The 14,221-nt window shown below is 48.1% G+C and overlaps 1 protein-coding gene across 1 annotated transcript in view; it reads left to right on the top strand.

Annotated features, from left to right (window-relative positions):
* Positions 1–13,885, top strand: part of LOC310746818 (hydroperoxide isomerase ALOXE3-like) — a 33,113-nt gene extending 19,228 nt beyond the window's left edge. The window contains exons 8-14 of the mRNA XM_083580945.1: positions 750–953; positions 3,233–3,319; positions 6,173–6,342; positions 7,912–8,033; positions 10,121–10,221; positions 10,951–11,121; positions 12,782–13,885. Coding sequence (XP_083437071.1) covers positions 750–953; positions 3,233–3,319; positions 6,173–6,342; positions 7,912–8,033; positions 10,121–10,221; positions 10,951–11,121; positions 12,782–12,961 — 1,035 coding nt within the window. The 3' untranslated portion in view covers positions 12,962–13,885. The remainder of the gene's footprint in view (positions 1–749; positions 954–3,232; positions 3,320–6,172; positions 6,343–7,911; positions 8,034–10,120; positions 10,222–10,950; positions 11,122–12,781) is intronic.
* The last annotated feature ends 336 nt before the right edge of the window (positions 13,886–14,221 follow it).

Below are 14,221 nucleotides of genomic sequence, written 5' to 3'. Positions count from 1 at the left end.
CTACTGGGCCTTTGAGGCCGTTTAGGGCTTTCAAGGTCAGCACCAACACTTTGAATTGTGCTCGGAAACGTACTGGGAGCCAATGTAGGTCTTTCAAGACCAGTGGTATGTAGTCTCGGTGGCCACTCCAAGTCACCAGTCTAGCTGCCGCATTCTGGATTAATTGCAGTTTCCGGGTCACCTTCAAAGGTAGCCCCACGTAGAGCGCATGGCAGTAGTCCAAGCGGGAGATAACCAGAGCGTGCGCCACTCTGGCGAGACAGTCTGCGGGCAGGGAGGGTCTCATCCTGCGTGGAAGATGGAGCTGATAAACAGCTGCCCTGGACACAGAACTGACATGTGCCTCCATGGACAGCAGTGAGTCCAAAATGACTCCCAGGCTGCGCACCTGGTCCTTCAGGGGCACAGTTCCCCCATTCAGGACCAGGGAGTCCCCCACACCCGCCCGCCTCCTGTCCCCCCAAAACAGTACTGCTGTATTGTCAGGATTCAGCATCAAACCATTCGTTTATTACCCTCCCTTCCCCCTAGGGAAGCCCTCTCCTCCCCCATGGTGCTGTTGGCGTCTTCGATTCCCGCATTGCAGGGGGTTGGACTAGATGACCCCTGGGGTCCCTTCCAGCATTACTAATCTATGATCCCTCCTGCTGCTTGCTGCCCTCTGCTGGCAGTTCCCGGCCTTGCAGGTGTATATAAAACAGGACAACGTCCTCTCTGATCTCCTCCTCTCCCTGGTTCTTTCCCGGTAGCTTAACCAGACCCCAGGGCCGGAGAACCCCATTTTCTTGCCCACGGACTCCAAGTGGGACTGGACGCTTGCCAAGATCTGGGTGAGGATGTCTAACTTCCACGTCCACGAGGTCAACACTCACCTCCTCGAAGCACACTTCCATTGTGAGGTCTACAGCATGGCCACCCTTCGCCAGCTGCCAATGTGTCACCCTCTGTACAAGGTAAGGGGTCTTGGGGGGATAGTCTCCCAGCGGGTGGTCAGACATGGGGGCGCCCTCTGCGATGGGGGCCTGTTAACAGCTGAACAACCCAGTGCCTTACTAGTGTCATACGAATTCTAAGGTCTCACATAGACAGTGGTACCTCGGGTTACATACGCTTCAGGTTACAGACTCCGCTAACCCAGAAATAGTACCTTGGGTTAATAACTTTGCTTCAGGATGAGAACAGAAATCGTGCTCCAGTGGTGCAGCGGCAGCAGGAGGCCCCATTAGCTAAAGTGGTGCTTCAGATTAAGAACAGTTTCAGGTTAAGAACGGACCTCCGGAACGAATTAAGTACTTAACCCGAGGTACCACTGTATATATAAAGCATATGTTCATAAATTTACTAGGCAAACACGTATGTAAACCACATGTCTAAAATAGTAAAGGTAAAGGTATCCCTGACCATTAGGTCCTGTCGCAGACGACTCTGGGGTTGCGCGCTCATCTCGCACTATAGCATAGCTGTCAACTTTTCCCTTTTCTTGCGAGGGATCCTATTCAGAATAAGGGGATTTCCCTTTAAAAAAGGGGAAAGTTGACAGCTGTGCTCTATAGGCTGAGAGAGCTGGCGTTTGTCCACAGACAACTTCCGGGTCATGTGGCCAGCATGACTAAGCCGCTTCTGGTGAACCAGAGCAGCGCACAGAAACGCCATTTAGCTTCCCGCTGGAGCGGTACCTATTTATCTACTTGTACTGACATGCTTTCGAACTGCTAGGTTGGCAGGAGCAGGGACCAAGCAACGGGAGCTCACCCCGTCGCGGGGATTCGAACCGCTGACCTTCCGATCGGCAAGCCCAAGAGGCTCCGTGGTTTAGACCACAGCGCCACCCGCACCCCTGATATCTGAAATAGTACAGGAGAGCAATCCTGAAACCAATTTGACTCTCCCAAATTGACCTCAAACATTTCTCTGCAAGGAGGAAGGAAATGAGGAAAGCCTCTCTGTTGTATTTTGCTTACCTGTCTGAAGGGCGTATTTGTGAATGAACAGGGTGAGCCTGTGACCTGGATTCAGGAATTAAAGCATTTACCATCACAAAAGAATGGCCCGGCTGCCCAGGTAGCGCAATCAGTGACCATTATCAGGTATCCTGGCAGACAGGATTTCTGCTGTAGACGCCTCCTGTCACGTATTATGATGGGTTTTTTTGGGGGGGTGGTATCTTGCTACAGGGTGAGCAGTTTCAAAAGTCTATATAAGAGCTTGCACACCAATGTTCTGGGTTCCTCCTCCCTCCTACGTGGCACCCTGTTGCAACAGTTTAAGAAAGATCAGGTTTACCAGCTGCTTTGCTTCTCAATATTCTCTGGTTGGCCTCTGTTATTTTCTCCTACGGGCTCTTGGGTACCCCATAAGGGGAAAGGAGCAAGTTTTTCTTATAATACTAGGATGGTTTCATATGAGCTAAGGAGCCTCCTTAGGTGACTGTGAAGAACTAGCATTTTGCTCTCTCTCTTAAAAAAAAAATCAAGGTCCTAGTCCTCATTTTTATAGGATAACACAAGAACAACGTCTTTGGAAGATTTGGTCCCCTACTGAAAAATCCCCTCTCTTTAAAAAGCCTGTGTTATGACTCTGAACATGGGTACCATAATTTAAGAAGGATGTTGACCAGCTGGGAGGTGCGCAGAGGAGGGCAGCCAAAATGATGAGGGGTCTGGAAACCAAGCCTGATGAGGAACGGTTGAAGGAGCTGGATCTGTTTAGCCTGGAAAAGAGGAGACTGAGAGGAGATGCCATAGCCATCTTCAGATATCTAAAGGGCTGTCACATAGAGGATGGAGCAAGCTTGTTTTCTCCTGCTCCGGAGTGCAGGACTCGAACCCACGGCTTCAAGTTACAAGGAAGGAGATTCCGACTCCACATCAGGAAGAACTTTCTGGCAGTAAGAGCAGTTTGACAGTGGAACGGTTTCCCTTGGGAGGTTGTTGCTCCTTCCTTGGAGGTTTTTAAGCAAAGGCCAGATGGCTTTCTGCCATGGATGCTTTAGTTAAGATTCCCGCTTTGCAAAGGGTTGGACTAGATGACTCTAGGGGTCCCTTCCAACTCTATGATTCTTTGATTTATGTGTGAATCGGAACAGATGCATAACCTAGCAGAAAATGGCAGAAATATGGCAAAAAAAACTTGAGAACCTGAAATGTTTGCATTTGAGTGTGAGGAGGACGTCAGGAAACGCTTCCCTTCCCGTCTTAAACCCATGTTTCTTCTCCTCCTCTCTTTCTCACAGCTCCTGATACCCCACACCCGTTATACTCTGCACATCAACACTCTTGCCCGTACCAGTCTTATCCAACCAGGAGGGGTATTTGATCAGGTAAGATTGGTTTGCAACAGGAGGAGAAAGTCCTGGGTCCTTGTCCCACATCAGGTGTCTAGCCAGCGGCCAAAAACACCCCCCATAAGTTGGGACCTGGGCTGGGGTGCGCGGCTGGAGCTGGGCTGAGACCCCTTAACGCATCAGGATGGGTTTGTGTCCAAAATGATGCTTGTGGGCCATGGCAGCTGAGGGACAGCTGGCGTCCCAGGTAGGCTGCCACAGATGTAGGAAGAGGAGTCGGAAAAAGCTGCATCCTGGTGGACAGGAAGTGCCGCCATGTTGGCAGGAAGTCAGTGGAATGTCCAGGTCCTTCAGAGATGGAAACCCGCAATAACAGTCACAGCCGTTACACAAATTTTTAGGTGCACACAGAGGGGGCATACACTTCACAGAAAACCAACCCTCCCACCTTCAAAATTAGGAAATATCTGTTCCCCCAATAGACTCGTTATCTGAGTTCACAGAGCAATCCCGAAGCTCTCTTGACGACTCCAGATATGTTATCTGAAGTAGACACATCTTGGGGAAACCTTTCCCAATAGTTCTTTTCACTTGCAGAACCCTCCAAATCCTGTACAGGAACGTTTGAAAACCGGAATACTTACTTCCGAGTTTTTGGCGTTCGGGAACTGAAACGTTTGGCAACGGAGCCATTCGAGTTCCGAGGTTTGACGGTAAATGGATAAACCTCTCACATGAATGGGGTAGGTCTGTGACAATGGATTCAAGAACTAAGATATTTACCATCCCGAAAGAATGGCCCAAACTGGACAGGAAGAGGCATTCAGCAAGCATCTTAGGGTATTTTGGCAGGAGACATGCAATACTCTCAAATTTCTGTTGTAGACTGCCTCTTACTGTGAAGCGGGTATAATGCTTTTGGGTGGTCTTTGGCTAAGGGGTCGGGCAATTTCTAAAATCTTTACAAGTGGTTGCACACTTTTGCTCTGGGTCCAGTGCCGGATTTACGTATAAGCTAAACAAGCTATAGCTTAGGGCCCCACTCTCTTGGGGGCCCCCAAAAAAATCAAAGGGGGAAAAACTAGATGTACATTTCCAAAATATAAAACAAAAAAACAAATAAAATAAAACCTACATACAGCAACAGTGTTTTGTGTTGTGTAGGCTCCTATGATGTAAGTCACGGGCCCCGCCTGCTCCCTAAAATATCACTGGTTTGCTCATTTCTATATATAGGGTGCCTACATTCTGCATGTGCAAATGGCTTTAGATACCTATGATGTCCATAAATGACCACATAGCATACATTCAACACAAAAAAACAGGGACAATTTGTTGTTGACAAAGGACAGCTGGACATATAAAGGGCCCCATTACCTTGCTTAGGGCCTCATCAAACCTAAATCCGGCCCTGTCCGGGTCCTTGCAACGGGTGTGGGGACGGCCCTGTTGCAACAGGAAAATAAAGATCTGCCTTGCTTTGACTAGTTCCTGCCTCCACCCGTCCTTCTCTAACCGATCATGGACTGGATACGGAGTCCCTTGGAGGAGATAGGCTGTAAAAGCCAACCTCAAATTTGCCCCAACTGATCTGGATACCAGGCTGGGAGCTAATCACGGTTCTGGAAACGCAGGAATGAGCTGCGAAGGCCTGCCAAAAATCTGAGGGTCCCATAACTGGAGCCCAAAAGCACAGTTTTCATTTTGTAACAGTGGGAGCAGAGGGCAGTCCAGCCGGTTGGTCCCATTGATCCTCATTGGTTGGGGCTTTTAGGCAGCTTTCACCAGCCGGTTGGAATCCTTTAGGCAATTTGGACGGCAGTTCTCAGCTGGGCTCAGGGCTTCTGGTTGGCTGTGTCAGCCTGTGAGTGCTTCCAGTTAGTGGGAATCTACCTTTATTTATTTTTTAGTTTTTTATTTATGCTTTTCCAAATTTATACACTTCACTTGTTTCACAATCAATTTAACATTTCAAAGTTTGTCTTCCTTCCCCCTCTTTCTGCGGTTCCTTAAATTTATTTTTTTTAATATCTTCTGCATATCCAAATTCATTTAATTCGCTCCTTTAATTATCTACTTTAAATATAAACTCTTACGAAACTGCAGGTTATTACAATAATCCTGCCAATGTTTTTATCTGTTTGCAATCTATCTGCAAATATTCAGTGAACCATTTCCATTCTTTTATTAAAAGTTTTTTATCTTGATTTCTTATTCTTCTGGTAAGTTCTGACATTTTTCTGCATATTCCAAAAAGTTTTTGTATCCATTCTTCCTTTACTGCGACTTCTTTCCACTTCGGGGCAAGTACAGTGGTACCTCGGGTTACAGATGCTTCAGGTTACAGACGCTTCAGGTTACAGACTCCACTAACCCAGAAATAGTACTTCGGATTAAGAACTTTGCTTCAGGATGAGAACAGAAATTGTGCGGTGGCAGCAGGGGGCCCCATTAGCTAAAGTGGTACCTCAGGTTAAGAACAGTTTCAGGTTAGGAACGGACCTCCAGAACGAATTAAGTTCTTAACCCGAGGTAACACTGTACCATTCTTGCTGCTGTTGTAGCATTCATAAATAAATTTCTATACAGTGGTACCTCGGGTTAAGTACTTAATTCGTTCCAGAGGTCCGTTCTTAACCTGAAACTGTTCTTAACCTGAAGCACCGCTTTAGCTAATGGGGCCTCCTGCTGCTGCCGTGCCGCCGGAGCACAATTTCTGTTCTCATCCTGAAGCAAAGTTCTTAACCCGAGGTACTATATCTGGGTTAGCGGAGTCTGTAACCTGAAGCATCTGTAACCTGAAACGTCTGTAACCCGAGGTACCACTGTACAATTCCCCAGAGTGAATCTGCCTTTGTGATCCTTGCATTTCCCCCTGTTGGTCTGCAGGCAACAGCGACGGGACGGGACGGGATGATAAAACTGCTTGCGAAAGGTGTTGAGGCCTCTACCTACAGCTCCCTCTGCCTCCCGGATGACCTGCAAGAAAGAGGAGTATCCTCCTTGCCCAATTACTACTACAGGGACGATGGGATGAAGATTTGGAAGGCCATAGAGACGTGAGCCTTTGCGGGTTGGGGCCTGGGATCTGGGCACAGAAGGGGCTGGTTGTGTATACCTGAAGGAGCATCTCCACCCCCATCATTCTGCCCGGACACTGAGGTCCAGCACCGAGGGCCTTCTGGCAGTTCCCTCATTGCGATAAGCAAAGCTACAGGGAACCAGGCAGAGGGCCTTCTTGGTGGTGGCACCCGCCCTGTGGAACGCCCTCCCATCAGATGTCAAAGAGATAAACAACTACCCGACATTTAGAAGACATCTGAAAGCAGCCCTGTTTGGGGAAGCTTTTAATGTTTGATGTATTTACAGTGGTACCTCGGGTTACATACGCTTCAGGTTACATACGCTTAGGTTACAGACTCCGCTAACCCAAAAAAAGTGCTTCAGGTTAAGAACTTTGCTTCAGGATGAGAGCAGAAATCGTGCTCTGGCGGCGCAGCAGCAGCAGGAGGCCCCATTAGCTAAAGTGGTGCTTCAGGTTAAGAACAGTTTCAGGTTAAGAACGGACCTCCAGAACGAATTAAGTACTTAACCTGAGGTACCACTGTATCGTGTTTTTAATTTTCTGTTGGAAACCGCCCAGAGTGGTTGGGGAAACCCAGCCAGATGGGCAGGTTAATAATAATAATAATAATAATTTTAAAAAAACCAAAAATGTCTGATAGTTCTTATGACCAGGAAGTTCTTCCTAATGTGGCAAAATGAGGAAGGTAGGTTCGGAAGCAGCAGAAGCAAGGAGAATATTAGAGACAAATTGCACAGTGAAGCTTTTTCTGGGTCTGATTCGAATCCCGAAGCAATCTGTTCACGCACTCTGCCCCCGCAAATAAACCCTGAAACATAGGAAAATGACAGATGGCCTCATTCTCTGAGAAGGGAAAGGAAGTAGTTAACTGCGGAAAGCAAACTAGGTATTAAAATCACATTCCTCCCCCCCACACACACACACCTTTTTAGATTTGTTTGGACCAGTTCAGCTTAAGTGATTGCCTTCAGCAAAAGCTGGAATGTAGATCTGCTCTTAATTAAGGATCAAGGGTGATGATTAAGATGAGAGCAGGTGTTAGGCTTGAAACGAGGCCAAAACCTCCAGCCAATTTGAAAGGAATCTCTATTAAAGCCTTTTCCCTGAGATGGTCTGGGAGAAACCTTTGCGAGAAGGTGCTCTGGGTGAGGGAAAAGCTCAGTCAGTGGAGCACGAGACCCTTAAGCTCAGGCCCGTGGGTTCGAACCCCACGTTGGGCGAAAGATTCCTGCGTTGCAGTGGGGTTGGACTAGATGACCCTCGCGACCCATTCCAACTCTACAATTTTCTGGTTTTCTGATGCTCTCTTAGGGCTTCCTGTTGCCGCTAGTTTCCCTTACTGCCAGGGTCCCGTTGCCTCTAAAATGCACATGAAAGGCAGAAAATCAACAGGTGGAGCTTTTCTTAGCCCACACTTTTGCTTGTCCCCCAGGAAAACCAACCCTTTACTGTGGAACCAGAGCATGTGTCAAATTCCCATGTGCTGCGCCAATTTCCTCCCATTCGTAGGTTCATTAATATCTCGAATTCTTCCGCTTTCCAGGTTCGTCTCTGGAATCGTCGGTCTCTACTACAGATGTAACTCATCTGTGAAGGGAGACCCCGAACTGCAAGCCTGGGTTCATGAGATCTTCACTGAAGCTTTCCTGGGCAGGAAGGAATCAGGTAATCCTCCTCTCTGTGTCCAACTAGTTTGAAATATACTCAGAGTCGAGAGTGGATTTCATGCTCTTTATTCAGCTCATAGTGGTGAGGAGGAATGGAAGTTCCCCCAGAATGTCTGCTTTATATACATTATTTACACAATGGGCCCCACGTGATTGGCTAATTCCAGGATTCACCTGTAGGCCAATCAGGTTGCGGATTCACTTCCATCTGGAGCTGGATTGGGTGGCTCCAGTGGACCAATAAGACTGCTGCATTCTGGATCCTATTGTTCTAGGACCAATCAGACTGCTGCATTCTGAAACCTGTTGTTCTAGGACCCAATCAGACTGCTGCATTTTGGATCCTATTCAACTCAGGACATAACATAGTTCATGGTCCCTTTATTGGGAAAGACAGGACAACGGTCCAGGAAGCCGGGCCTGAAACAGGAAGTTCCTCACTAGCCAGAAAAGGGTTGTCTCCATGGGCACCCCACAGTTGCACCCCCAGGTCTTCCTGGCAAAGGAAGGGGGAGAAGGAACTTTGTGGTTTCTGGTATAAGAAAAAACTGCTCCTTTCCCCTTAATGGGGTACACAAGAGCCCGTAGAGAGTCCTTATGTAGGTTCTCTATCGGTAGGAGAAAATAACAGAGGCCAACCAGAGAATATTGGGAAGCAAAGCAGCTAGTAAGCCTGATCTTTTTTCAAGGAACTGTTGCAACAGGGTCCACGCTCACCACACACAGGAGGGAGGAGAACCCTGAACAATGGTGCGCAAGCCCTTATATAGACTCTTGAAATTGCCCACCCTGTGGCCCAAGACATCATGCATACATCACAGAAGGAGGCAGTCTACAGCAGAATCCTGTCTGGCAGGAAACCTGTTAATGGGTTTACCTGGACAGCCCGGACATTCTTTTGTGACGGTAAATACTTAATTCCTGAGCCCAGGTCACAGGCTCACCCTTGTTGTTGTTTAGTCGTTTAGTCGTGTCCGACTCTTCGTGACCCCCTGGACCAGAGCACGCCAGGCACTCCTGTCTTCCACTGCCTCCCGCAGTTTGGTCAAACTCATGCTGGTCTCTTCGAGAACACTGTCCAACCATCTCGTCCTCCGTCGTCCCCTTCTCCTTGTGCCCTCCATCTTTCCCAACATCAGGGTCTTTTCCAGGGAGTCTTCTCTTCTCATGAGGTGGCCAAAGTCTTGGAGCCTCAGCTTCAGGATCTGTCCTTCCAGTGAGCACTCAGGGCAGATTTCCTTAAGAATGGAGAGGTTTGATCTTCTTGCAGTCCAGGGGACTCTCAAGAGTCTCCTCCAGCACCATAATTCAAAAGCATCAATTCTTTGGCGATCATCATCATCAGAAGAAGAAGAAGAAGAGAAGAGTTTGGATTTGATATCCCGCCTTTCACTCCCCTTCAGGAGTCTCAAAGTGGCTAACATTCTCCTTTCCCTTCCTCCCCCACAACAAACACTCTGTGAGGTGAGTGGGGCTGAGAGACTTCAAAGAAGCGTGACTGGCCCAAGGTCACCCAGCAGCTGCATGTGGAGGAGCGGAGACGCGAACCCGGTTCCCCAGATTACAAGACTACCGCTCTTAACCACTACATCACCCTTCTTTATGGTCCAGCTCTCACTTCCATACATCACTACTGGCTCACCCTATTCATACCCAAATGTGCCCATAAGGCAGGATATGTGAGCACAGAGACAATGGGGAGACTTTTCCCGTTTCCATCCAAATTGCAGAGGAATATTTGAGGTCACTGAAAGAGTCAAAATGGCTTTGGGACTGTTTTCCTGTACTGTTTCAAACATGTGGTTTATATATTTATGTATGTGTTTGCCTGGTACATTTATGAACATTTATTTTGTATCTTAGACCTTATAATTCTCGTAAAAGTTGCCGAGCAGTTACAGGGCTTTGCTTTGAAGGCATCATCACCTACAAACTTCCCCTCCCTCTCTTTCATCCCGTTTCCTCTCCCACAATCCCCTCTGCTCCATCACATCTCTAACCATAGACAGAACTGCCCACACACCATCCCTATAGGACATGGCTTCATGTTGCAGAATAGCTTAAGCTTCCTGTCCGTCCCAACAGGCGTTCCTTCCACCTTGGAAAGCAAAGCCGAGCTCATCAAGTTCCTCACCATGATCATCTTCTGCTCCTCTGCAAGGCATGCAGCTGTCAACAGCGGACAGGTATGTGGCCTCACCTGATCCTCTTTCTCCCCATCCCTTTCCTTAAACCCAATTCTGAACTGGACTGTGTCTGTTTCCCAGTGGTGGCAATACGTCCAGCGCAAGGGTGAGAGGCAAAATTTCAAGGAACTGCAAGAGAGTGCATGAGTCTCCTCTTCTCTTGAGGTGGCCAAAGTCTTGGAGCCTCAGCTTCAGGATCTGTCCTTCCAGTGAGCACTCAGGGCTGATTTCCTTCAGAATGGAGAAGTTTGATCTTTTTGCAGTCCATGGGACTCTCAAGAGTCTCCTCCAGCACCAGAATTGAAAAGCATCCATTCTTCGGCGATCAGCCTTCTTTATGGTCCAGCTCTCACTTCCATACATCACTACTGGGAAAACCATAGCTTGAACTATACGGACCTTTGTTGGCAAGGTGATGTCGCTGATTTTTAGGATGTTGTCATTGCTTTTCTCCCAAGAAGAAGGCGTCTTTTAATTTTGTGACTGCTGTCACCATCTGCAGTGATCAAAACTTATAGTAGATTCAGCCAAAGACATCATTTTGCCCTCTGAAGAAATGGGGCCACAATCAGACCAGGCTGACTAAAACACACCCACAACCGGTCTCTGTGGCGCATGAGAAATCCCACACCGATTCTTTTATCATTGGGTTTCCCACCTGCTCTCTCCTGGACTCCACCTGTTTTCTCCCACCTCCTTGACGCTGCCATTTTTTCTCCCGCGCGACAGTTTGATTTCGCCGCCTGGATGCCCAACACGCCGGCCACCTTGCGCCAGCCCCCGCCCAAGGTGAAGGGCTCTGCGACTTTGGAGAGCATCTTGGCCACGCTTCCCGAAGTCAACTCCTCCTGCGCTCTGCTGACGCTGCTCTCCATCGTGAGCTACGAGCCGGGCGACCTGGTGAGTTTCCTGGGGGCAGAGCGAAGGGAAAGGAGAAGCAGGGAGCGACGGAGATAAAATGCAGTGATTAAATGGTTTTTAATCAGGGAATCAGGGAGTCTGCAAAGCTAAATTAGATGGCCGGCGTAGATAAACAGTGTTCGAATGGGGCTTCCATGCTAGGGCTAACTCATGGGTAGGCAAACTAAGGCCCAGGGGCTGGATCCAGCCCAATCACCTTCTAAATCCTGCCAGCGGACGGTCCAGGAATCAGCGTGTTTTCACATGAATAGAATGTGTCCTTTTATTTAAAATGCATCTCTGGGTTATTTTCTATTCATGACAAACTTAATAGTGCAAACGCATTGGCATTTGGCAATAACAGAAGTTCCTTTAGAAACACAATTTACAAAGACTCATAATCTAGTCTCTAGAAACTTGCTGAAATAATAAGAGATGTAAATATATGATGCAAACTACTAACAATTATAAATAGCAGAATGTAAAAGGTAAAGGGACCCTTGACCATTAGGTCCAGTCGTGGCCGACTCCGGGGTTGCGGCGTTCATCTTGCTTTATTGGCCGAGGGAGCCAGCGTACAGCTGGTCATGTGGCCAGCATGACTAAGCCACTTCTGGCGAACCAGAGCGGCGCACAGAAACACCGTTTACCTTCCCACTGGAGCGGTACCTATTTATCTACTTGCACTTTGACGCGCTTTGGAACTGCTAGGTTGGCAGGAGCAGGGACCGAGCAACGGGAGCTCACCCCGTCGCGGGGATACAAACCGCTGACCTTCTCATCTGCAAGTCCTAGGCTCTGTGTGGTTTAACCCACAGCACCACCCATGTCTCTTTTAGCAGAATGTAGGCATCCTATCTATAGAAATGAGCAATCCAGTGATATTTTAGGGAGCAAGCTAGCAGGCGGGGCCCATGACTTACATCATAAGAGCCTCCACAACACAAAACACTGTTGCTGTAAAGGTAAAGGGACCCCTGACCATTAGGTCCAGTCCCAGACAACTGGGGTTGCAGCGCTCATCTCGCTTTACTGGCCGAGGGAGCTGGCGTCCAGCTTCCGGGTCATGTGGCCAGCATGACTAAGCCGCTTCTGGCGAACCAGAGCAGCGCACAGAAACGCTGTTTCTGTATGTAGGTTTTATTTCATTTGTTTTTTATCTTATATTTTGAAAATGTACATCCAGTTTTTCTTCCTTTAATTTTTTGGGGGGACCCCCAAGAGAGTGCGGCCCTAAACTATAGCTTGTTTAGCTTATACGTAAACCCGGCACTGAGGGGGTGGCATATAGAGATAAAGGGGGATGACCGAAGGCCCGTTCACATGGTGGACTGAACACAGGTCAGCTGTCTCTACGCATGTTTGGGCGCCCATTTGTTGAATGTAATGTGTGAACACCTCTTGAGAGGAGCAGGGTGACACAAACAGAGCAGGTTGCGGCCACATGCCTATCTTTGCTTCAGCCTGTGCCAATATGTGGCCCTGGGCAGGCTAACTTTGGGCCAATGTGGCCCTTGACTAGAAAAAAAGGTTGCCTTCCTTTTTCCTTTTTCCTTTTGGATCAGTGCGGTCAATACTGTGTTAGCTGAGCCAGGGGTCCAGGTAAGGCCTGCGTATTGTGTTCCTGGTAATGTGTACTCCACAATTTTCTTTCTCTCAGAGACCCCTGGGCTACTACCCTGAGGAACACTTCACAGAGGAAGCACCGAGGAAGCTTATCGCCGCCTTCCAGGAACGCCTGGCCGAGATCTCCAAGGAAATCGAGGCCAGGAACAAGACCCTGCCCATTGGGTACCTCTACATGAATCCCGCCGAAGCCCAGAACAGCGTCTCCATCTAACCTCCATCTCTCACGCATCTTTTGCAAGCCGGAAAAGGGCTTCCCTCATGACTGCCGACTTGGAAGGCCGGAGCAGGAAGCCAGACGTCTGCAGTCTGAATATATTATCATTAAAAAAAAGACTCAAGAGCTGCTTAATTTGCAATCTGCTGATTTCACGAAAGAGGGTGGTGGTTGAGCTGCAGGGGTGCAGTGCAGGTGACAAAGCAGTTTAGGTCAGGCACCCCCAAACTCGGCCCTCCAGCTGTTTTGGGACTACAACTCCCATCATCCCTAGCTAACAGGACCAGTGGTCAGGGATGATGGGAATTGTAGTCCCAAAACAGCTGGAGGGATGCCTGGTTTAGGGGATATCAGTGAAAGGTTTTTGCAAAAGGTGGTACACAAAATCTGTGCTCTTTGATTCCTGGAAGCCGAGCCCAGGTTGGTTCTGAACATTTACTTCCATCGCTGCTCAAACATTTCCAAGTTTTGTTTCATGAGGGCTAGGCGGTTTTTCCTTTTTAGGCAAATGTAAAAGTCTCTTGGGTCAGCACAACATTGTGCACGGCACAGAGAAGAATGGAGAAACATCTAAACCCTCTGCCCCTTCCTGCAACCTTCACATTTTGGGGCGCTTTTATTCTTCTTTAGGGTGGGCTTAATTCCTTGATGTCCTTTTAAAAAAAATTCACATGTCTGCTTACAGTGATGTGGGGGAGAGGCAGGGGGAGAAACCGATGGAAAACTTTAAAAAAACATTCTAGTGTTACAAAGTTTTCATTTTGATTTATCTGTTTCTGCTCCTTCATCTGCTTGTTTTGCCTGCAGTGTGCACAGTACTAACGTGGCTTCGTGCTAATAAACGTGTCAAGATGCTAATGTGCCTTTTGGAATGGTGGCTGTAAAACAAGTTTCCCACAATAAAGGATGCCCAAATCCTTCTCTGCTGTCTCTCCTTGACTTTGCACCAGAGGTTTCCATCATCATCAACCTTTATTATGGTCCAGAGACCCAACAAATCGTTACAAAGCAATACACAATTCATACAGCCTACCTCCAGGTTAAACAAGCATTTTGTTCAGAATATAGGGATCATTGGTTCTTGCAACCGCCGATAAAAACTCAGCCACTGCTAAAGTTCTAGCATCTGTCCGGTCTTCCAATAGGAACCTGACATGGTGAGCCTCTGATTTTCCCGGGAAAGGTACCAGCAAGGGTAGTATCAGTTCAGCCCTGGCTTGCTCATATTTTGCACAGGTTTCCCCTGTGGGCAGCCTG

The sequence above is a fragment of the Podarcis filfolensis genome (genome assembly GCF_964270895.1).
Source record: "Podarcis filfolensis genome assembly, chromosome: 13".
Classification (NCBI taxonomy): Eukaryota; Metazoa; Chordata; class Lepidosauria; order Squamata; family Lacertidae; genus Podarcis; species Podarcis filfolensis.
The sequence above is the reverse complement of the archived record's forward strand: the minus strand, read 5'-3'. Positions and strand labels throughout refer to the sequence as shown.